The sequence below is a fragment of the Atractosteus spatula genome, chromosome 14 (assembly GCF_055471065.1).
Source record: "Atractosteus spatula isolate fAtrSpa1 chromosome 14, fAtrSpa1.hap1, whole genome shotgun sequence".
In the NCBI taxonomy this organism is placed as follows: domain Eukaryota; kingdom Metazoa; phylum Chordata; class Actinopteri; order Semionotiformes; family Lepisosteidae; genus Atractosteus; species Atractosteus spatula.
The window spans coordinates 9440945-9464459 of record NC_142719.1 but is presented as its reverse complement, the minus strand read 5'-3'; the positions used below and the strand labels follow the sequence as shown (position 1 = coordinate 9464459).

The window sequence follows — 23515 nt, the reverse complement described above, 5'->3', positions numbered from 1 at the left end:
GAACACTGCTTAGTGCAGAATGGGTCACTGCTTTGCCATTTGTTGTTCTCCAGTACTGGGGCAGCACACTATGTCAGAGTGTAGTGTACTGTATGTAATCAGTACAACAGAAATGGCAACAGGAGAAACAACAAGAGAAACACAACCATTTCAGTTGTCTGGAGAAAAGTATTGTAGCTAATCCATAGACGGTTCTAAAATGTCCTTTGAATTAATAAGAAAGCCATACTGTTAAAGACCTAACACTGCAGTCATCATTTTTTTTTTTTAGTATAAACAATAATTGTGGAAAAAAACAACATCAGGATGAATTCACAGTCAATTCCATGAGAAAAGGGAAAATTTATTGAGTTAATCACACTGAAATAAGTGATACATTGCTTTAGGTGTGAACATAGTACCACCCCAGATCTACATATCCTGGTTATTCCATCACATTATCTAAACTTTTCTGGATGTTCATGTTTCCCAGACATGTTTAGAAGAGTAACCTTTCTTTTCTAAGCATCACTTGCACAAGGATAACAAAACTAAACACTGGAAAGACAGCACAACACAAAATAAAAATGAAACCAAGACATATTACCCAGTCATGTAAATATGATTTAAGGATCCTGCATCTGAGCGTCATCTTGTCTCAGTAAGGAATAATCCTGAAATCAAACATTACATGGTTGTACCAACTGAACACTACGTACCCATTGACTTTCACTAAACCAAATATTAGACCGATGTCATCTGGAAATTGTCATGTGTAAGTCACCCTGGTGCCTGAGGGCCACTGTGCATTTAAAAAAGTGATGTCTCTGCCTGTAAAACTAACGCCTGAAAACCAGGGAGCTTCAGTAACCTGTTCAGTCTGGACAGTAACTGTGTCAATGTAAAAACTGCAAAGATACAGTAGGTAGAAGAAAAAGCAGGGGGGACTTGCAGGGCACGCTAGGCCTTTTGGGATCTTGAGCCACATGTTTTAAGTTCATGTTGTTGTTTTTTCAGAGTAATTTGTCATGGAGTGCAAATCAACAGTAATGAAAAAACAGATCAGATCATGTTAGTCATAGTATTAGTTAAAAATCCCTGGTTGTCAGCAATTTCTCTAGTGTTCAAACTGGAGACAATTATTTTAATTTTCTATATTTTATAACATACAGTGGTCTCCACAGGTTTTGTGAGAAGGACTCTAGCAGTTACTTTAACCCATCTCAACATTGATTGTTTTGAGTTGAAGCACTTTATTAGCCTGGCTCAGGAGAAAGCTATTAGTTTAGAGACAAGTTCAGCTGTTAAAAGTACATTGTTTTTATTGATTACTCACAGAAAGAAAACACAATCTCATGCACTAAACACCTTTAATCCTCCCGCCTGACCATACATTTTTTAGTGTCTATTATACAGTTACTGAATTTTAACTTGCCAATATAATGTCATTTCATTATCTGTAGAACACAGAGATAGAAACTGTTTCAAGTGCATCAGTTTACACTTCAACTCATTTCTCTGTAAGCAGAGGTAATAGTTGAACAGTAGTTTAAAGTTAAGTTTTTAAGTAAATCAGTCAAAAACAAAACAAGTCAAAGCAAAACACACAGTGGATGTGAGGAAACAGTTGTAATAGCATACCACAAGTAGCCGTGCTCACAATCTTTAGTTTTAGTGAAGAAATACAACAAAAACAGCTGAAGACAGCTTGCTTTTAGTCACTAGAGCCATACTCTACAGACAGAATGTGTTCCACTGTTGAGCTGGTGAAAAGCTTTAACATATTATTTGCATATCGGCAGTCCTCTGCATTGACTGCTTGCAGATACCCCTAACACATGATCAAGTGTGGGTGCGTACGTGTCTGTGTGTGCCCTGCGATGGACTGGCGTCCCATCCAGGGTATATGCCTCACACCCATTGCTTCCCAGGATAGCTCCGGCTCCCCCCTGACGCTCTATTGGATGCAGTTAGAAAAGATGGATGGTCAAGGGCAGTAGCAGTTTTTAGACAGAGGAGGGAGAAACCGCAAAGCCAGAAAAGCAGTGTGGACTCTGATTCTTGTACCTTTATGCATGCGCATTTGGCGTCATAAGTCCTGCTACTACTACTATGGTATTAGCCATGGTACATGTTCAAATGTAAAATTAGAGAAGAGCATATACAGTAGGTATGGTAGATCTTATAGCAGGTCCAATCCTAACACTTTCCTTTCCCAAAATACATTAAGAACCCTAGGGCTGAAAATATGCCCATCCAGTCTTATAAGCTATATTTAAAAGAAAGCAAAGCAAAAAAGGAAAGTCGATCAAACACAAGCACCGTACACTTCACTGAATGTGTGCATTACCATTGCAAAGTTACAAAGCTACTCAAGAAGGAACATCTGATGTAACTTGCTCGCATCCCAGGAGAGAGTGAGGGTGACCCACATAGGACAAGGGCCATGTCCTGGATGTCTCTATTTCCTACATGGGAACCTTCAAACTTCACTGTGTGGAGTTCCTGCTTTAACAGAAATGGCATGCATGGCAGCATACCTTTTAAATGTTTTATGTGGAAAAACTATGTCTGTAAATCTTTATTTTAAAAAGTTACATTTCTATACCAACCAACCTTCTTCCCTGCACAGACTCAGAACACCCCGTTATTCTTAATGCACTTAACTGTCACAGATTAAACGGGTTTTGTGTGTATTTCTCAAATATCTTCATAGAATAAGATCAACTGGAAAAATAACATCAAGACTGAAGGCAACTTTCAGCTGTGTATTTAAAAAAAACCCATCAGCAACATTTGTGGACTGACATCCATCAAAACTACAAAATGTATTTCTGATTGTATACCTTTTATATATTATATCTGAAAGGCCCCAAGGTTAAGAACTTACTGTTTTGCTTACTTACTTTTGAAGAGGTTTGGTGATTTCTGAATGGAATGCTATCATTTGGGAGTTTGGCTGTCTTGCATAAATATATAATCTTCATTTTTAGTAAAGTGCAATAGTGGCCAGTGCTCTTGATTATTATCGACTTAATTACTTACAGTAGCTTACAAGTACCTTCTTTTAGGTCTTAAGCTGCAGATGGTTAAAGGTGACATAAAAAAGAGACTCAGATCTTTTCTAGGAATGTTATGCAGCGCTGATTTATAGCTTATATACCTATGAGCACCACTATTAACTGATTCATTACACACTTTTTAAGAGAAAAAGAGATGGTCAGGCCATGTTGATCATCCCAGTGAGTGATGTATTGGGTGCCTTCCTTACCCAGGAGACGCGAGTTCAAGTCAAACATTCCCTGAGCTACACAGAATTTCTCTCCCCATAGGTCAAAAAAGGCAAAGGGTAAGATCAAAATCATGATCTTCCACTGTCTTCCCGTGATTATGCTTAATCCCTATTGACCATGCCTTCCCATGACATGGAAGTCTTAAGTCTGGGTCATCCATGTTAAAGATTCTGATGAAACAAGAGTTCACACATAACAAGCAAAATGAAAATCTGTGATTTTCCATGATTACAAGAAAAGTCACACCTTGAAAAGTAAAAAATAATAATCAGTGAGATTTGAAAGAATGTTCAGATAGAATTCCTACATAAGATGACTTGTGCCACAGTTTGTATGATCTTAATCAAAACGTTGCAAAAATAACATTCTTAACAACAGAAAACAGGCACAAATCAAAATATTAAATCTTTTAAGCTCAGACAGATATTTTCTATTTACTGGGGATGCCTCGATATGACTTTATGAAGTGATCAACTAAAGAAAGCCTTACAGTCTGTGTTTTTTCTCAGTTTGCTACAAAGTAGTGCAGGCACAGAAAATAATTTTACAAAATTCATGACTTTACATGACAATATGAACCCTACAGAAGGCAGCCCATCAGTGGGAGGGCCCCCTTCAGTGACACCCAAAATAGGGTGCTCGTCTGGTAAGGCACTAGGCTCCTGTGGCAACGAAGGAGCTCAGATCCAGAAGGAAAGCACTCTCCCAGTACGACACAGCTGGAGAGAAATCAGGAGGAGAGATGAGGCCGAGGGCTCAGCCTTTCTTCATTAACAGCTTCCCCAAACAGTTCAGGAAACACTGCAACGGGGGAATCCTGGGTTGTTCTTTGTGTACGATCTACAGACTCTTCCTACTTTCTGGATCCTGTGTACATGCTGTTAGAGTCACTGGCCGTTTGTTGTGAGAGTGACACAACACAGGAAAAGGATGACATGATCCCTTTTCTGGGCCATCCGGTGATTTGATCTTGCCTGGTAAGAAAGATTTACAGACACACCAGCTTACACACCGAGCACACAGCACCACACTTCAGATCCTGCAAAGGGGGAAAGAGGAAAAAGAAAGGAGAGAAGCATGCTGTCAAATGAAACTGAGACATTTACTCAAACAGGCTTGAGCCACACAAGAGTCCAGCTTCTCTTAGGTGTTGCTTCCAAATAACATGCAGTAGGAAGAGCAGACTTAACATGTTATACCAACCCCCCAAAAAATAAAACATCTACAGTATACTCTGAACACAGCTTTCTTTATGTTTTCATTTCTTGTGTTGCTTGTGGAAATGCGCACGTTCTGAATGTCTGTTTTCCACTTACAGAAAAATAAATTATCTTAATTTGTTCAGGTGCCACACATGCAGGCTGGAGTAAGAGTGGCATCCACGCCCCCAACTGTCACCTCCCAGCAGATTCTCTCATTTCAAATGTTGAAATGCACCCAGGTGACCTGGGGGATACCACAGCTAAAGGTGTTTTGAGTATTATTTGAGTTATTATTTGCAACTGATTAATTCATGATTTTTAGGTGGCCTAAATAATGTCCAGGTGGAACAGATGGTACTGGTTGTGTGAAGGATGAGACACACAGTGATGACCCTCCACTGAAAAAAGGTTGGTGGCAAAAGGAAAGTCCGTGAGATCCCTTAAAACTCTATGACTTTCCAACATTTTGATTCTAAATCATGCTTTTTCTTTAAAAAAACGTTTACAGTAAACAAAGAAGAACACAGAAGACACACAACTGGGACTGTATGACACAGGAAAAGCACTGAGACAGGGGAAAGCACTGAGACAAAGCACTGTGCAATGGAAAACTCCAAGATGTACTGTATAGTACGCAGCAAACAGTTTGGACTTCTAAGCTCTTCTGTTTGGAAGACAAAAATGGTGCTGACTAATTCATTTGAGTTTTCCTCCCTTTAGGGATAATGAAAAATGTGATTTCAGGTGAAGAAACACAATAGAGCTCCAGTAAAGGAATATTATAAAAGGGGGAGACATTTCTAGTACTTTGCTAGTCAAATTTCCTTTTCATTTTTTTGCCATTATATGTTCTTTCAGTTTTCGGGATGTTACACAAAGCAGCAAAGCACATTGAAAGAAAATACCCTAGTTAAAAACCTTAGGTTATTTAATACTTCAGGAGCTTTATGCAACTGGCTATAGCTTTCAGGTTATGCAGCTCATTACTGAGACAAATTAATAATGAAAGCCGTCATGGGTCACAAAGCACACAACAGATAGTCAGGGGATGCATGTGGAGAAGAAGAGGACTGAGAAGAGTAATGAGTTTTCTTAAAAATCGGGTGATGACAAGACTGTCCCCATTCTCCTGTCTCTCTCCTTCTCCGGCTAGGCCTCACCGACCCTATTGCGCCTCCTCACTGCACCAGCATGGGGAATCAAGGGAAGGGTTGAAAAACAAGGGAGAGAACACAGGGTTAATGACCGGCAATGAATTCTGTAGGCACTGTTAATGCAAACAGGCTCTCTTGCTGACATCATCAGTGTTATTCATCAATTAAAGGCGTGGAGAGTCTCTAATAATGTAATTAATTCACTCCAGGTTTTTTTTGCACAGGTTTCAGGATCAGGATCCTCCACAGAGACGATAATAAATGAGCTGCATTATTATGTACAGTTTCATCCACCATGTTGGCATAAGGTTTCAAGCTAGGGTTTTATAATTGAAAATCTTATTGTACATGAAAGTATTTACCACTGGCAAGAATATCAGACAGAAGATTTCCAAAGCAAGTGTGCACACAACTGTTTTTTCAAGACTGCTTGTGTGGATGTGTTTTGTCATATCAAGGCCACACGGGGCCACACGTTTGCATCACATGGTACAATGTGTGTCATTAGCATCCTCAGTGAGTGCTAGACTGAGGCTTCAGTGACCTCTGGTGGATAAAAGATGCTATATTTTTTCCCAAAGCAGTCTGGTTTCTTTTTAATTATTCTTTTAATTAATTGCATCCGTGTTGCACTCTTCACCCCTAAAGGATCCCAGAGTGCTTCCAATACAGGAGGGCTCTCACTTTGTTCATCCCTGAGGTGCAGCTCTTATGTGGGTGGTGCGCGGCACCCACTCAGCTCCAGCAGCTCCACTGCACAGCACACCAGGGGGAGGAGTGAGAAATTACCTCATCGATTGAATTCTGGTGGTAGTTAGGGAGGCCAGACTGGGAACACCAGAGTGGAATTTAGTCAGGCCCCAGGGGATAACACCACTGCTTGTACAAACAAGGCAATAGGATCTCTAATGACCCAGCTTCACATTATATATTATATGGCATTATATCATATCTGAAGAATGGCACCTCGTACGGTAAAGTGTCCCCTGTCACTATACCGGAGCTGTGGTTTGGAATATTTGGTCCAGAGAAAACAGTGACCCCTATTGGTCCACCAGCGACCTGTCTCCAACCCCAGTGATGATGAAGAACAGCTTTTCTTTGCTTCCGAGATCTGATGGGTTCAGGCTACAAGCTGTGGGTGAAGCCTGTTTAATGTTCATTTGTTCCAGAGGAGACTGGTCACTCAGGTGTGCAGTAAATAGTATGGAACTCAAAGTGGTGTACACAGACCCACTCAAAATGTTGTTATATGTACCATTTGACTTATTTTATAAAACTTCAACTCTATATTCCATCCAAAGTCATAGTATGCTTACAATATTTTTTCAAAGTTTTTTTTAAAGTTCAGTCATTAAGACACATATTAATTAATATTAATGCATGAATGATTGGCAGAGACTGAGAATCCGTTGATTACGATAGCTTTCCTGACATAGATTATAAAGCAGTTGCCTTGGTCTCCAAATGAGCATCTAACAGGCATCCTACCCAGAGAAAGGAGCATGATGTGATGCGTACTGAAATGGATGGCTGAACAAGTCTATTAATTTCCTTCCTGATCAGCCTGTATAAACATGTTGTCATAACAACCCCGAGGACATTTTCTTTGTGGTTTGTGTCATTATAGTTCTGGTGAAAGTGTTTTTCTGTTTCTCTAACAGTTGTCTCAGATAGTTTACTTTGGACTGTAAAAATAAAATTGCGTCCCGTGTCAAGCGCAGGTGTCGGAGACTGGGTGTTCCAGGTGGTCTGAGTGTGGTGGAGGGTGTGATTCTGGATCCATAAAGCTGCACATCCCATCTGACTGTCAGCCTAAGAGCAGAGTGGGTCTGATGTCTCTTTTCCCTACGATATGCTCCCTTTATGGGAATGTACACTGTGACAGTTTGGGGACTGTCATTGACTTGTGGTTCCAGGATTCTGCAGAGGCAGGGGGCCTAATGCAGAACCTGTGATAAATACATAGTAACATAGTAAATACAAGTGTGGGAACTTACAGTGTCTCATAGGTGCTGTCCCTGGACTTCACGAACTTCATGATGAAGAATATGCCCGCCTGAGCCCCCAGCACTAAGATGATCCCCCCAATAAAGCTGGAGAGGTCGAAGTTCGCCTGTTTATACACTGGCACGGGTTCTGTGGGAGGTGGACCATCTGAAAAGGAAAGAAAAATTGTAGCCCTTAAAGTCCCAATCAGAGTAGATACATGGTCTGGCAGGTATTTTTTCAGCTACCAAAGATGCTTAAATGCATCACATCTAGTCTTCTGGCTGTGTACTGAAAAGGTCACCAATGGGAAACTCTGTCTCTCCTCCTTTCAATTTCGAAGCTGTAGAGCTCAAACTCCATTCAAGAAAGGAGTTGCCACAAATCCAGGAACAGATCGGGGAATAATGCATGGTAAAAAATAAACCTACTGTAGAAATGAAGTAAGCGACTTCATCCTTGTTGGTTGTTGAATAAACTGAATCCACTGACATGCAAATCACTTTTTGTCTGCATTCAAAACCATAGAGACGTTTTTCATACATTTTGAGGCAAAGCTCTTATGTTTTTGACTAAAAACTAATAACAAAATTACACTATGAGGCTTATGAAGTGGCTGTTAACAGAAATATATTAAAGAAGAATGTACTTCAGATCAATAATATTTTGTGGGGTCTTTAAAAGCACTTCTTACACTATGTAAACTAAAACGGTGAAGTGATGAAGACTATCTCATAGGTCTTCACTGCATGACCTTTAAGAACAAATTAAATTCTGTTAAGAAGTCCTTATATCAGCTTATAATTGCAAACAAAAAGTGAATTCCATTCATGTAATCATCTAATAGTAGCTATTAACATACTGTACCTTGGGGCAGATGAGTACTTCTGTCAACTTGACGTTAATGCAAAAATGCATGCCTTTGACTAATGAAATATATTTTTTTAATTCCCTCACCATATTGGCTGTGAATAAGAGTTCTGAGCTGTGCACTGCAAAGAATGTCTTATTTTACAAGATGGTATCAAGGAGTCCCATCTGAGAAGTGTGCAAAGTCTGATCCTTAATTGCTGCTGCCTGGGTTGCCTAATGAATTATTCACAGGCAGAAGTTTGTGTTACAACCTTCAATTAATCATGATCTACTATGGGCTCTGACATCTGGGCCAGAGAGAAATCCTGCCCCAAATGACTAGTCATTTCATTTTCACTTAAAGGAGTAATTCATTTTCAAGCTGGATTTAGTATTATTCTTACTACTAAGAAATAAAAGAAAGGTTACAAACAAGAAGCCATTTGACCTACTGTACTTGGTTGCTAATAGCTTATTGATCTGCATTCATCCATCCATTTCTTGACAGATCCAGGGAATTAGCGTCAAGAAATGGATGGGGAGCCTGGTCCAGCCACCCACCATCCTTTGTGTAAAGAAAGTACAGTATCTCATGCCCTCATTTGTCAATGCAAATCCTCGAAACTTTTGTGTGTGTGCTTGTGCCCTTGTTGTATTGCTCAGGAAAAAGTTAACTGCTTTCAGTTTGTCAGTATCTTTCTGGATGCTGAAAAATTGTATTAGGTCCCAGGGTTATCTCCTATGCGAAAAGGTGAAATGGCTTCAGTTCATTTGTTTTGCTTGCCTATAACATAGACCTATAAAGAATAAGGTCAGTCTTCTTCAAACTTTCCTGTTAGTAGTTATGGAAATGGGATCATGTCGAATGACAAGTGGTTGTGCAGGAGCCCTGTTCAAATGTAACAAGTCCTTCTGAACAGCAAAGTGGGTCCCTGCTCTTAAAACAGGGGTCTCAAACTCAGTTCCAGAAAGGCCTAAAGTTTGTCTTGTTTTGTTCCCCTAATCTTTAAACTACTGTACATGAGTAAATCTATATGGATAAATCTTTAACAAAGTACTTAATTATCTGCATGATTATAATACGTTTAACAAGGCTTTGAGTTTTATTGGAAACAGCATTTTTTTGAGTAATTAACTGTAAAAGACTTTAAGAAAAATTGCAATGTGGGTCTACGTTAGAATAAAAATTGTGACTTTACTGTTACACTGATTACTCAAACTGGAAGAAAAAACAGGAGTTACTCCAGGAACAGAGTTTAAAACCCCTTGTTTACTACAACAGGCAAATACAAATTGGGTGGGTGTAATAAAAAATAATTAGATTTTTAAAATTATAATTACATGTAAGTTTAATAAAATGACTTTTTTTAGTTTCTGCAGTATTCACTGAATCCCACAGAACACAAGTTCCCAAAGAAACTATGTGATATGCCTTAAGTAGAGATATTTGAACAGAAAAATAAAAGACTTGTTGAAATGCAAACAAGCACTCCGATGTTGTGCTGAGTCTTAGAAATCTCAATTCTAAACAACCATTGCTAACTACCAAAAGGTAGAGCAGTAATGTCCCTGAAGGTAGTGGGCTTCTTCCCAGGGAATAGTTTCACCTCAGGAGGTCTAGACAGACCCTCTCAGCTCTGACATACAGTACAGGGCATCTTTGCTTACCAGTGCTGCTGCTGGGGACTGTGCTTCCTGGAGCTAGACACCACAGACAGGACATTCAGACACACATTCAGACAGACAGGCAGGTAGAAAAAGATGAAGAAAGAGTTACTGACATTCCCACACTCTGTCTGACCACTAATCAAATATTGCAATATAGACTATTCAAAAATAACAAATAGATTAAATAGATAACAAACAGCAAGACTCAGATCTGTGTGATAACCATCTCCCTACTGATGGATGTTAACGACATATTTATTCCAAGTGTTCTGGTTAAATATTTAACAAAGGAACATCATAGCTTATTAAGGTGTCCTCAGGAAGCAATTTAAGTGATACTGTCCTTTAACTTCAATCTGAAGTGTTTTTTTTATTTAAAAGCAATACTCCATGCAACCAAACTAACTGAATTTAATATTATAGTTAAAGAAAACAGTATCCATATTTAATTCATAAAGTACAGTATACAGTATAGTACTGAAGGTGTTGAATGCAGCCAGGCCCTATGGTTTAACTAAAGAGCTCAATAGAATATTTTCTGTCACTCAAGCAATGAGACAAACAAAAATTCTTTCTCATGTACCAAGACATAGGAAAGTACAAACACAAAGACAAACACACCCACACCTGCACAAATACTATGAACTGAAAAACACAAAGTCAGAATGAAGCACATCACTAAACCACGTAGTGTAGAAACATGCCCCAGTGGATTCAATGAGGAAAAGCTTCTGGAACACAATCCAAGCTGTCGCTGAGCTGTGGCACTGGCCAGCTATGACCTGAGTGCCCCATGTGAGTGTGTATTTGGAAAACCATGGTGTCCCACTGCGGCAGGGGTGCAGCTGCAGTTGTCCAGATTACAGTGTTATTAGTGAGAGCCATGCAAGTCTCTATGAACTATACAATATTTCACTCAACATCTGTGCACAGCTGTTCCAAGGACTGTAGTGGCAGGAGGAGCTAATTAACAAGTGGCAATCAGAGAACTGGAGAAAAGGAAGAGATGAATAAGTGTTGATTGCAAGAAAATTAAAACACACACAACAGACAACAGAAAGCATGTTTCTGGTGGAAAAACGTGTCCGGGTGCACCTATTGCAGACACAGAGACACACGCAGAATCCTATCACCATCTCTTAACAATGTAACCACAAACGTTAACAGACAGTAAACACATAGCAGGCCACTCTGGGGTACAAATACAATGTGACGCACAAAGACAAAGCAAAGGCAGAAAAAACAAGCCCTCTGGGCCCTTGCAGGCTCACACTGTGAGTAGGAGGGGAAGCAGGAACTTACCGATGCACATAGCAGTGTCATTGTACAATGAGCAGCCCTGAGATTCTCCACTGCTGGCCACACAGCCAGTGTCACTGCCTGTAGCAACAAGGGGATCAGAAAGGGAGGGGAGATGGAGGGAGAAAGAGACAGATTAGAAAAGAAAGCCCTCTCAGGCACTAAAATATCACAGCTATAGAGATATGTGATTCATACACAGCTGAGGTCAAATCTTTGCGAAATATTCGCAAATAATGCAGTGTACACAAATATTGTAAGTAAAAAATGCTCACTTAGTACAGTACTGACTTTTATGTATGGAAGTGGCGGTATGAAAAGTCTTGGTGTGATTCTCATAGTTAGGACTAGGGACACTGTTTTTTTGTGAAGGGCACCTTGATAAACAGTATATACTGTGGAATACAGGATGACAGTGTACTCTCATAATAAATGGAAGTTGATGCTCATGCATCAACTAATGTGAGAAAACACTTGTGTTTCAAAGCAGGTAGTGTAAAACAATGACATTATTGCATGCCTGTCTGACAGACTTGAGGCTCACAGGATGCCCCCGGTATTAACTAGAGCCCGCCAAACCTTTCTCTCTACATTAGAAAACTGTGCTCTGGGAAGACTGGTGTGATATTCAACTAGCACACATCATAATCATGGCTGTAAAACACATCTCTTGATGGCTGTTGCCCCGATACGTGTGGTACATTACCACATTATTCACAGAACAAGCCATCTATGTTTTAATGCCCACTACTGTGACAATGGTTTTGTGCAAAAGGCATCAAAAGCACTATTCTACTATCAGCACAAAGGCGTTGTGTAGAAAGATAAGTTTTGACACTTCACTGTAACTGAGTCTTACTATTCCAGTTAAATTTTAAGGATTCCATGATAAAGCCCTGAAAACTAAATAAGAACGATTAACTGATTCTTTGAAAAAAACAGTGCAAGCTCTAAATGGTTTCCGAGAACTTTAGTCACTATATTCAGGACAGAGAGTCTTTATTATTCCCTTTTCTTTAAATCTTTGTCCTAGATTTAACACAGATTATATACCAAGATTATATACTTGGTTCACACATTTTCACACAGCGGATATATTTTACCAATTATGTGGAAAGGCTTTTGCTACGAGTCCGGCACACCCCAACAACAGTGGTTCTGTTGAAAAGCACTGCAGGGTTAAGAGGATGAAAAGTAGTTTCACTGTTTGTAAAGCCCTGGTCTGTCGTGTTGAGCAGAAAAAAAACACATGTTGCCAGGAGCCACAGGGGAAATCTGCTTAAATCCCAAGTAATTCTTCTCATGTGTGAATTGCAAGAAAGTGCACTGCAGATGGGCAGCATGGTGGTGCAGTGTTTAGCACTTGCAGCCATGGGGACCCAGCTTCAGTTCCTGGGATGCTTTCAGCGTGGAGTTTGTATGTTCTCCCCGAGTTCAAATGGGTTTCCTCTGGGTGCCCGAGTTTCCACAATTCCAAGACGTACTAGTAGGTTAATTGTGTGTGTGTGTGTGTGTGTGTGTGTGTGTGTGTGTGTGTGTGTGTGTCTGTCTGCCCTGCGACAGACTGGCGTCCCGTCCAGGGTGTACCCTGCCTTGCCCCTGTTGCTTGCTGGGATAGGCTCTGGCTCTCCTGTGACCCTGAATTGGAAGAGATTAGAAAAAAGACAGGCACACTGCAGGCATAAAACCTACACAACCGCACTGCAGGACACATTGTTCTGCAAATCCAAAGGGTCTCATGGTCCTTGAGAGACATTGGGTGCCTTTTACTCCATTCCAATTACATTTCTGAATATTTAATTGAACCATTGACTTACAGTAATCAATATGGCCTTTAAAAATCATAATAGGGCATGGGGTTAGCAGAGGTTTTTTCCTTCACCATTTTATTTCAGAATCATTCTAGATGCATTCTGGGACTTAACCAGATGTGTCCCAGGACTTAAAGAAATGTCCTGTATGAACAAACTGAAAGTAATGAGACTTTTTATCCTACAACAGAGAAGACCATGAGGGGACCTGATGTAAATATTCAAAATCCTCTGTGGAACTAACAAAGGTAACTCAGTAGATCCTTCAGAATAAACACTGAAATTTAAACCAGAGGACACAGGCGGAAAGTAGAAACTATGAGGAAGTGCATTTAAAACTAAGAACAGCAGGCACGTCTTTAAGTAAGCAATACTGAGATAACTGTTCAAATAGGAAAAGTGGTGGTTACTCCCAAATTTAAAACCCTGTTCTTATAAAACATGAAGGACCAGAGCTCTACAGGAGTTTACTACACTAGCTGTTGAGTAATCAGACATACTGCAGATTACATTTTTGAGCAACTCAAAACCACTGCTTTTAATAGCACAACCTAACTTCCGTTAACAGTCTCACCAGATCAGAAACAACACAGTTGATTCTCTCTTCCTGTATCTCTCTCCTGCATCTTTTGTAATGACATTATTCTGTTTCCCACAACTGTCTCAGTTCACTGGTTCAATACTCTACCTCTCCAAGTAACCTAGCAACCAGGTACTGATGGTGCTTAAGCTCAGGAATGGTTCCCTGGGCAACGAGATGAGACGCCACCCCATGCCCCCACGCCCTTTCTTTTTCTCCATCCCCTCAGTGCTCTGCTGGCCAAGTGAAACTGCTGAGTCACTTTGAACACTGTGTCATCACACTGACGTCTTGCAAGATTCAGGACATTTATTTATAGCAAGGTCAGGATGTACCCAAAAAAAAACGTTGAAATCAGCACACTGCGTGATGCATCACACAAGCTGCGCATCCATCAAATTGCTCACTGCAGTTAAGGCTTCCCTGAGCTGTTAATTTTGAGGTCATTGGTCTAAATGAGGGGCAGTAAGTTGGCACAGTGGTAAGCATTGCGGCCTCACAGCTCTGGGGTCCTCTGGGGTTCAGATTCAGACCTGGGGTGGTATCTGGGTGGAATATGAATGTTCTCCCCGTGTTTGTGGGTTTCCTCCAGTTACCCCAGTTTCCTCCCACAGCCCAAAAACCTACTGGTAAGTTAACTGGTTTCTGGGAAAATTGGCCTGGGTGGGTTTGAGTGCGATTGTGTCTGTGTGTCAGCCCTGTGATGGTGTTACCCTGCCTTGCGCCATTTGCATCGTGGAATAGGCACCGGCTTCCCCAGAAACCCTGAAGTGGAAGATGCGGTTATGAAATTGATGGATGGTTTTAATGAGGAAAAATGAAAAAGAACACTTTTTCTCATTGTGGTGTTTACCTTCCAGGCCAGAAGAGACTGTACCACATCATTATCCTTTGATATGTCCAAAAGCATATCGTCCAATTGCATTTTTAAGGAAGAACCCTGCCAGATCTAGAAGGATCACTTAATGCTCTTTTGTCTTACACACAAAACTAGGGAACACTATAGGCTTAAAAAGCTCCATGGTGCTTTACAGGAACAAGAGCGAATAGGAGGAGCAGAGCATCTCTCTGTGCCATCACTGTAAGCCTGTACAGCCTTCACCAACTAATCCCAGCCCAAGCCTTGGTTAATTCACAGTCACAGCCAGATCCAAACCAGCAGATCAGACTGCTCGATACTATTTTTAAGGCCAATTTCCTAAAAAGACAGACAGTTTCCCACATAGTTTCAACTCCGCCTTTTTCAGTAAGGAAGCTGAAGTGAGGAATGTAAGATAATTAGTTTTGTTTGAGGATCTCCAGGTTAAACCTTTTGTAGAGACACAGAAAAATGCCCTTCTTCCATGTAAACCTCCAGATGCCATATAATACAAAAAACCTCTTACTGGAGATAATGCTGTCCAATTTCAATTCATTATAATTATCACAATAATGCTGGATAAAGCTTTTGGATCTTGGAACCTTAAAACACAAAACTGTGAGATGTTTTGGGGGACTAAATAGGGCGATAGTGCAGTATGTTAGTAAGAGTTAAGATATTGTTGGCTCTCGCTAAAATAAAAGGCTTCATAACTCGAAGCACATTGATTTTTAATCTCCAACAGTGTGGAGAGCGTTAAGATCGCCTCCTGAGTGGGGGAATGATGTTGCGCTTAGTGCAGGGCTACTTCTTTAATAGCTGCCAGGCTCATGTATTCAATTATTCACAGGCCCCAGTGGGGTTGCTATGCCAGCTCTTGGATACCACTGGGGGTATCGGATTTCACAGCTGGGTTTTCTTACTCCAGTATCTTGCCCTAAGCCCTTTTCACTGCAGGGCTACCCAGAACTGTAAGTTTTACAGTCTTCTTACAGTCTTCTTTTCAAATTTGTATGAAGGTTCAGAATATTTTATGATTTTTCCAAGGCACAATTCGCTTTCATTAAATAAGAAATACATTCATATGCTTTTTTTCTAGCCATCATCTGGTTATTGTACAAACCATTTGTGTCTTCAGTACCATGTGTGGGAACATTGTTTTGTATGTTTGTTTTGTCAAGTGAGTTCATAATAGAAGTCTCTTGCTGGTCAAATAGAAACCAAATAGGTTTACGCCACATTTAAAATATTACATAATTATTATGCAGTGGTAAGCATTACTATATTATTACTCATGCTGAGATAAATGTTGTTGCTAAGGCACCATTAAAAAGGAGACAATAATAAAACATAAAAAGAAGGAGCAAATAAGTCCATCAGGAAGGCACACATGGTTTATTCCAGTGAGAGCCTTTTCTGGCCTAGCTCTTACCATTATCGCACTGTCTCCACACACAGCCTGTGATGTTCATCGAGGAGTCACCACTGATACAGTCAGTGCAGGACATCAGCTGAGAGCAGTCCCCTTCAACAAAACAGAAAAAAAAAACATTGCTGATGCAGGCAAGACCAAAGAAAGCAGTTGTTGCTGAAGTCACTATCCTGGTTTCTTTCGAGAAATGGATAGATGAGATCCCTGGATCAATTAACTACTAACTACCTAACTACTTAATGGGCCAGATGAGTCGAATGGCCTCATTTTTGTAACTTTTCTTATGTTCAGGCATTAAACATACTTACTCAGACTGCCTTTTCAGTAGGGTTATCACCCATTCGTCCTTTATCTGAACACCCTTACTCCTGGTGAGGGTTGCAGCCACCCAGTGCCTAATCCAGAAATATCAGGACTGCACCCCAGACAGGACATCAGCCCATCACACACACGCACACGCACTCACAGAGGGACACCCATTAACTACACTGCCAGTAGAGCTAAAATATGGACCACAAATCTCTCATACGCTTTGAGCACGAGAAAACATGAAAGATAAACAAAGTACAAGCTTTTGTTATGTGTTTGTTAAATGGAAGTCTTCCTTAATTGGGCATATAAAATCCTTTTCCTTTTAAAAAAAAAAACTAAACATTAAGAGCAATGTGTAAACATTCATTAAGCACGATTCAGAGAATGTGATTTGGAAAAGCACCCTAAATCGCATTATTGCAGCTGCTTGCTTGGAAAATTTCAAAGTTATTCGGCTCCAGAGCACAAATATGCTCCCTTCTTTTGCATGCAAATGTTTTAAGGTTCTCCATGAATCAAGATTGCACAGTGGACTATATGTCACGGAGAGGACTGGGTTTGCAAAGCAACCTCATAAAGATCAGCTTGATCAGATGTCTCCAAGGCCCCTTTCATGTGGCTGACTGGACCTTTCATCTTCTGGGAGAGTAATGGAAAAGCAAACACTGAATTATGGCACCAGAAGGGCTTTCTCATGCTACCAAGTTACTCCAGTTTCCCTGCTGTTATACAAAAAACACTACTTCTCACTTACTGTTGTCTCAACCAGTCTGCTCCTGCCTACGGTCACAGCCTCTTATCTCTCCTTATATCATACCTCTTCCCCCTCTCTCAGCTTCTCCTCTTCTACCAGGTTTTCTGTACCTCTTCTGCTATTCAGTCTTCACCCTTGCCCCACAGCTGTGATGAACAACCTACAGACATCAGACCTGCTCTTTCCATGACCATGTTTCCACACCTGCTTGGAGCTCATCTGCATAACCTCTCAGATCTCAGCTGCGCTGGTCAATACTGTATTATTACAACATGAAATCATTATGCTACTAATTCATACTGGCAATGTAACTTGCAAACTGCACTTATTGTAAACAAGGTACTGTATACTGTACATGCCTACAGGATGTTCACATTTCTGCTCTCTATCCACACTATAGTACACAATTTTAATTCTTAATCATCTCATTCATCTTCCTTGACTTTCTGATGTGATACTTATGTCTAGCTAAGCTGCCATGTTGTTAATTAATGTAACCTTATTGTACAAACAAAATTGTTCCTTGTACCAATTTTTAATCCGTCTTTCGGATGAGACGTTAAACCGAGGTCCTGACTCTCAGTGGTCATTAAAGATCCCCGGGCATTTCTCGATAAGAGTAGGGAGTTATCCCGGTCTCCGGGCCAAATTTCACCCCTCAGCCTTTACCTTTACAATTACAAATTGTCCCCATGTATGACAGGCTTGCACTTGCCCTGCGATGCACTGGCGCCTAGTCCAGGGTGTACCCTGCCTTGTGCTCACTGCTTGTCAGGTAGGCTCCGGCTTCCCACGACACCGTATGGTATAAATGACATGACACGACTAATTTTTAATGCAGATATTCTATATTTAAAGTTGCCTTGTGAAACAAACAAATAAATAATGACAGAGAATGTAAATGATGAAAATAGTTTTACAAAACTTGAGTTTGTGTGGGAGGAAGGATTCCTGCAATTTACTGTACTAGCTATTTGTCATCAGGTATCAGATTATATATTTAGAAACTAAGAAGCCAAGTTGCAATGTATTGGCTAATACTAAAATCTAAGTTTGATTCACTCCAGTCTGAGAGCTTTGATACTCAGCATGCCTCAAGGCCTCAATTAAACTGGAGAGAGATAAGAGCCTGTTAGCTGCTGTGCTCAAGAGAGTACATGGAGGTCACTTCTAAAAGGATTCTGCGCCCCCCTTAAAAGAACACTTAAAGCACACTCTAATATTTTCTATGCATTTAAAGGCATAATATGAATAAGTGCTATGAAACTTAAATATAGGAGCAAGTAACAGACAGTCCACCACACAAAGAGCTGCGAGTGTCTGGAGCGATTAATCCTCTGTTGGTGCTGAATGTGAGTGGATAGGATCCTTTAAGTAACAATTGAATAAAATTTGTGGTTCACCAAACTACTAACCCAAGTAAGGTAAGAAGAATAGCTCCATCGCGATGAGAAACCTTGATATGGTCTTATATGCTAGAGCCAGTCTTAGTAACAACAACATGACTGGTTTATCAGTTAAAGAACCCATTACTTAATTTGCTGTTTACAAGTTATTACAATTAATTAATCAACAATTTACATGAAAAGAAAACGATCAATTTGAAGCCCATGGCTTCTGCTGAGGAAGTATATTTAGAAAAGTAGTTTCATTGAAAGGGGCAAAACTTAGAACAGTGAAAAATATCTATTTTGGATAGCCCAGGTATGAATAATACAGACGACCACAGGACACTCTTTCTTTTATGAACATTTACAATGAGAGCTAAAACAGATACGTCACTCAATCCAGTTGTTCGATGAAGGCCAAATAGATTGAAAAAAAGCGATACAATATACCACTACACAGTCAAAAGAAACGCTGAAATGAAATCCGAGCCTAAAACTATAGCCTATTTAGATTGACATTTCAACCACGATCATAAAATGTGTTAGGCTGGTTTAGAGACTTTTCGATTGCAAGGTACTGTACAGGTATGTACGTTATTCCCCGCCGTTTGATCTCAACCACGCGTTGACACACTAATCAACAAGACAGCAGGACTTCTTTCTAAACGTCAAACTACCGTATTAACGTTTACTGATTAAAAGCACACTGGTGTGACACTGTCGATGGAAACGCTAACGTAAGAGACGTCTTAGAGCAAACTCCTAAATGTTCCAGTTACATAAACCTTCTAGATTCACAATGGCTGTATTTACAGTTAGAGTGAAGCAGAACATACCGTACCTGCAGTTTGACAGCAACAGGTTTGTACAACCGTAAGGACAAACGCAGCTCCAACAGCGGCTCTAAAACAGCTCATCTTGGCAAAATGCAAACAACTGAGTTCCTTCAAATAAGGAATTGTCAGGAAAGGGAATCCAGTTTAAAAATCATGCACAAAAGTAACCGATATAGATAGTGGTATAAACCTTCGGTCCTTGGTAGTATTATTTAGAAAGCTTCTCAAATTAAGACACATGCAAAGCAACACGGTTACACACAGGGTATTTCTCCGCGCTATGAAAAGATCTCTCGCGTGAAATGTACACCTGGTGCGCCTGGCACAGACAGCCTGGGGTAAGAGACCTGATCCTGACCGCACTCTCTCCCTCCCTGAAATTAACACTTCGCGCCTGCGTGCTGTTCAGACCCGATGAGACTGAGGGAAATACATCTAAAATCTAAATAAAAGCATTTATTTCCCCATTAAAACTGAAGGAGATGGAGTAAGCAACATCTTTTAGCGGCGTTTGGTGTTCCTGAATACATGACCTCAGAAAATGAAATCAAGAGAGAGGGAGTACAGTGCATTATTAGCGCTCGACCACAATTGTTGCTTTGACTGAAAAGTTCAGTTCACAATAAATGTTCATGTTCATGCATTTGTGCTTTGTGTGTTTCTGCAGCTGAATCGGTTGAAATATAGAATTTTTGCTGGGGAACCTAATAACACCTAATACTGGAGACACGATCTGTTATACTTAACACACCATGTACTGTACACTGTAGGTGCAGAAACACTTTGGGCACGGAATCCCAAAATTAGGGTAAAGTACCTTGGATAGGATGAAATTAACTTTATTCTGTTAGATTTAGATACGGCACATTTGCAAAATCGCTCTAGCCATAATGCTCGAAGGTAACGTGGTGCATCCAAATTAATGCATTTCCATTGAGTGGTCGCTGCCTATGGTGTACCCCTGACAGCACATACTGTACTGTATTTTAGACTCTCCGAGATACCGAGTCCAACTCGTAACTTCTACAGTAAATGTAGCAAAAAGACGTGGTTTGCATTTTTAATCATGTTAGTATTTGATGTCAACCATTCCATTCGTTCTCAGCTGCTCTGTTTTCATGAAAGAATTCTGTTCTGAATCAGTGCTTTACTTAAACTCGGGGGTTGCAATACACTCGAAAACTGGCTTGAAGCTTTGTGTTTCATTTACAAAACGAAAAGAAACCAGGTGATCTCTCAGCCAACGTCAACCCAACAGGTGCTCCTCAGTTGTGATTCGGAAAATCAGGGAAAGGAAACATGCAAAACCAAAGTTCCGCCGTGCTAAACTTCATCGCATTCCTTCCTGCGCAGCGCAAAATTTAGCGCTGATTTGTGTTATATCAATCAGTACCTTTGTGCGTTATGGACGTGTCACAGCCTCTGGATTTCTATGGAATATAACCAATATTGCACCCGCAGCTCCACTGCTGATAATACTTGGTGCATTTAGCGCAGATGTGTAAAATCCCACTAAATGATACTGAAAATTATCATAGGAACAAGTAATAGGTTTATTCCATGCTGAAAAGAGAAGAGAGAAAAAACACAACGTTTCGGCCGTGAAGCCTTCTTCAGGTGTGATCATCATTATGATTCGATTACTGAAATATTTTGTGTATACCGTCAGACGTAACGCACAAAACATAAAAATAAAAACAATGACAGTATTATGTGGATTTTTCATAAGTTATAACTTCTCACGGGAGCTGTGACTAAAAGAAAGTCACTTGGAGGGTCGCTTTTTTGCCCCAAAACTGCAAAAATGGCTAACATCAAAATGACGTAGCGATTCTAAACGCTGTCGGTAAAAAAAAAAGTAGAATAACACAGCTGTGGGTGTTCTTGAGAAATGTAAGTGTAGTAGTACACAGGGAGATACGAACACAAAGATGTTTACCTGATTGTCATGGGGATCAACACCGTGCCTTCGGCCGCTAACTCATCTGTCTTTTCTGTTTCCCAGTGTTCATGTAAACACAAAGAGGTTCCGTTAAGCTTCTTATTCGGAACTGAAAATTTCACAAAGTAGACTTTAGAAAAGATGCTTTTATTACCCATAGTGTATGACTTAGATATATGGGACATTGGGAGGTAGGAACTGGAATCTGTTGCCCACCGTAAAGATGTCACGGACTTGCAAACTTTTTGACAATTTGTGTCAAGAGTAATTAGGCGTTTGATATCATATAGCCACTAGAGGGAGCCAAAGTGCCGTTTTCAAAGTTAATTGATTTAAATTACATTCGCTATTTACACATGTACAGATGTCCGTGTCCGTGTACACATAAAAACTCACATCCACACATGCACCGTCATACGTACACATGCGAAAACATCATACACAAATGTCACCTTTTGAGTAAAAGCATTACACCTCATGTGTGACACACTAGCAGAATCTCAACACTCACAGAGAAGAATTACATCAATCCGACGAACACTTCTAATTTTATCGAGTGACCTTTCAAATTCAGCGTGGCCTCACACAGCTGAAGAAACAAGTGGGGCCTCTCTCAGCTGCAAGACAATGCTGAACAGGACGTGACACGTGTTCCACAAGGTTTTGAGCTACTTCCAGCCCATTTCTATCCCATCCTTCTAGGTGGCTCACCATCAGCTGAGCTTGGAGATGGGACTGGAAACTGCACAACTACCATCAGTTCCAAACTGGATGGAGATCTGAGGCGGGATCTGGCCAGGGAAGATGCTCTGAGCTCTGTTTCAGGTTTGTCACACCCTCAGCCTGCTGTTTTGAAAGTGTATGCATTTCAATGGAAGGTTCCATAATACATTGGCCAATGACTGTTAAACCCAAAGGGCAGACATCTGATATGGATGCTGGAACAAGAACGAATTATATACATGTATCAAAGAATCCTCTTTTGACAACATTTTGTCTAGTCCCATAGGGCCAGTTTGTGTATATATATTCTTTATTCAATGAATAAATCCTTTAACACAGTTATCTTGTGACTCTGCAATTTTAAGCATACTGCACCATCATGCAATGTGGAAAACATTTCTTGAGTGTTCAGGGATTTTGATCCTATAAAGTGCTAACAGTGACAGCACCCTGCATTTGAAACATTTCTTTGCTAACTTATTTCAATGTAATGAATGCCATTTATTCAACAATGGTTATTTATTAATGATATTAGCTCTGTAGCTTACTGAACACTGTTTCACTCTAGAGGGTGAAAGGCAAAGACTTCAGGTGAATTAACTGCTCTCTGCCAGGAGGTGATAACAATTGTGGATGCTAAAGAATGAAGAACGTGATTTGGAAGGAGTAACAAAGCAACATTTGGTGGTTTTAGGTAATTGTTTGGAGGATGAGGGATGAGTATAGGACAATATGTAGGACAGTAAGTCCCCCCAAAACCTCAGGTTAAAGCTTGTTATGAAATTTGTCTAAAGACTGCCTTATGAGTTATCAGAATTAGATTAGGGAGTACAAATGTCTAGGCTTTTCCATGGCGCCCTGAGTGAGGCCCGACTTTCTTAGAGGTCTGGTGTTGGACTGATGCAGTATATAGCAGAGGGAGCCGGTCTCCATGGCAACCAGGCTGTCACAGTTCAGTGGATTCAGACTCAGAGATCAGGAGAGGAAATCACACTGCCGGGGTTGCTTTTAATAGCAGTCAGAGGAACAGACAGTAAGAAATCACAGCAACCGTCTGCTGTCATCGTACACTTACAATCGATTGAAATTTCATGCCTATAATTAAGAGTTCCTTTCCATCACTTGATGTATTCAGATTCAAGATTTTCTCTGTTTGTCTTCTCCATTTTTAACAGGAAAAAAATCAATTTAAGCAAGAATCTGGAACAACTCCCAGTTTTAACATTATTTCATTTTCAGGTAGTGCCAGGGAATCCTTAACAACCTTAAGTCATTACATAGGAATGATGGGATCATCTAAAGTACGGTTTGTCCCATTACCATACTGGGCAATTAGTTTGGAATTTCAGGTCAAGAGGAAAAGCACCATCTAATGGTCTCCAGGCATCTCTTCGAGCTGTAATCTCATATCCCTTAAATCTGTCCCATCCAGGCACATCCAC

General features: G+C 40.4%; 1 protein-coding gene across 2 annotated transcripts; it reads right to left on the bottom strand.

Annotated features, from left to right (window-relative positions):
• Positions 1-356: 356 nt before the first annotated feature.
• Positions 357-19676, bottom strand: cd164l2 (CD164 molecule like 2). 2 transcript variants are annotated; one of them, XM_088931538.1, is made up of 6 exons: positions 19414-19676; positions 16119-16211; positions 11440-11517; positions 10138-10170; positions 7629-7785; positions 357-5655 (listed from the first exon to the last, which is right to left on the bottom strand). In XM_088931538.1, the coding sequence occupies exons 1-6, from the start codon at positions 19487-19489 to the stop codon at positions 5640-5642; spliced, it is 453 nt and encodes a 150-aa protein (XP_088787664.1). In that variant the 5' UTR covers positions 19490-19676; the 3' UTR covers positions 357-5639. The 2 variants fall into 2 exon arrangements, with proteins under 2 accessions (XP_088787664.1, XP_088787665.1); XM_088931539.1 differs by having other exon boundaries at positions 357-4311.
• Between the last annotated feature and the right edge of the window lie 3839 nt (positions 19677-23515).

Bases quoted from the DNA above. Each gene is read 5' to 3' on its own strand.
- cd164l2 (XM_088931538.1), bottom strand. From the start codon at position 19,489: ATGAGCTGTTTTAGAGCCGCTGTTGGAGCTGCGTTTGTCCTTACGGTT. The intron at 16,212-19,413 runs GTACGGTATGTT...GTTTTGTTGAAG, and splicing joins CTGTTGCTGTCAAACTGCAG to GGGACTGCTCTCAGCTGATG. The intron at 10,171-11,439 runs GTAAGTTCCTGC...TGTGGTGTCTAG, and splicing joins TGACACTGCTATGTGCATCG to CTCCAGGAAGCACAGTCCCC.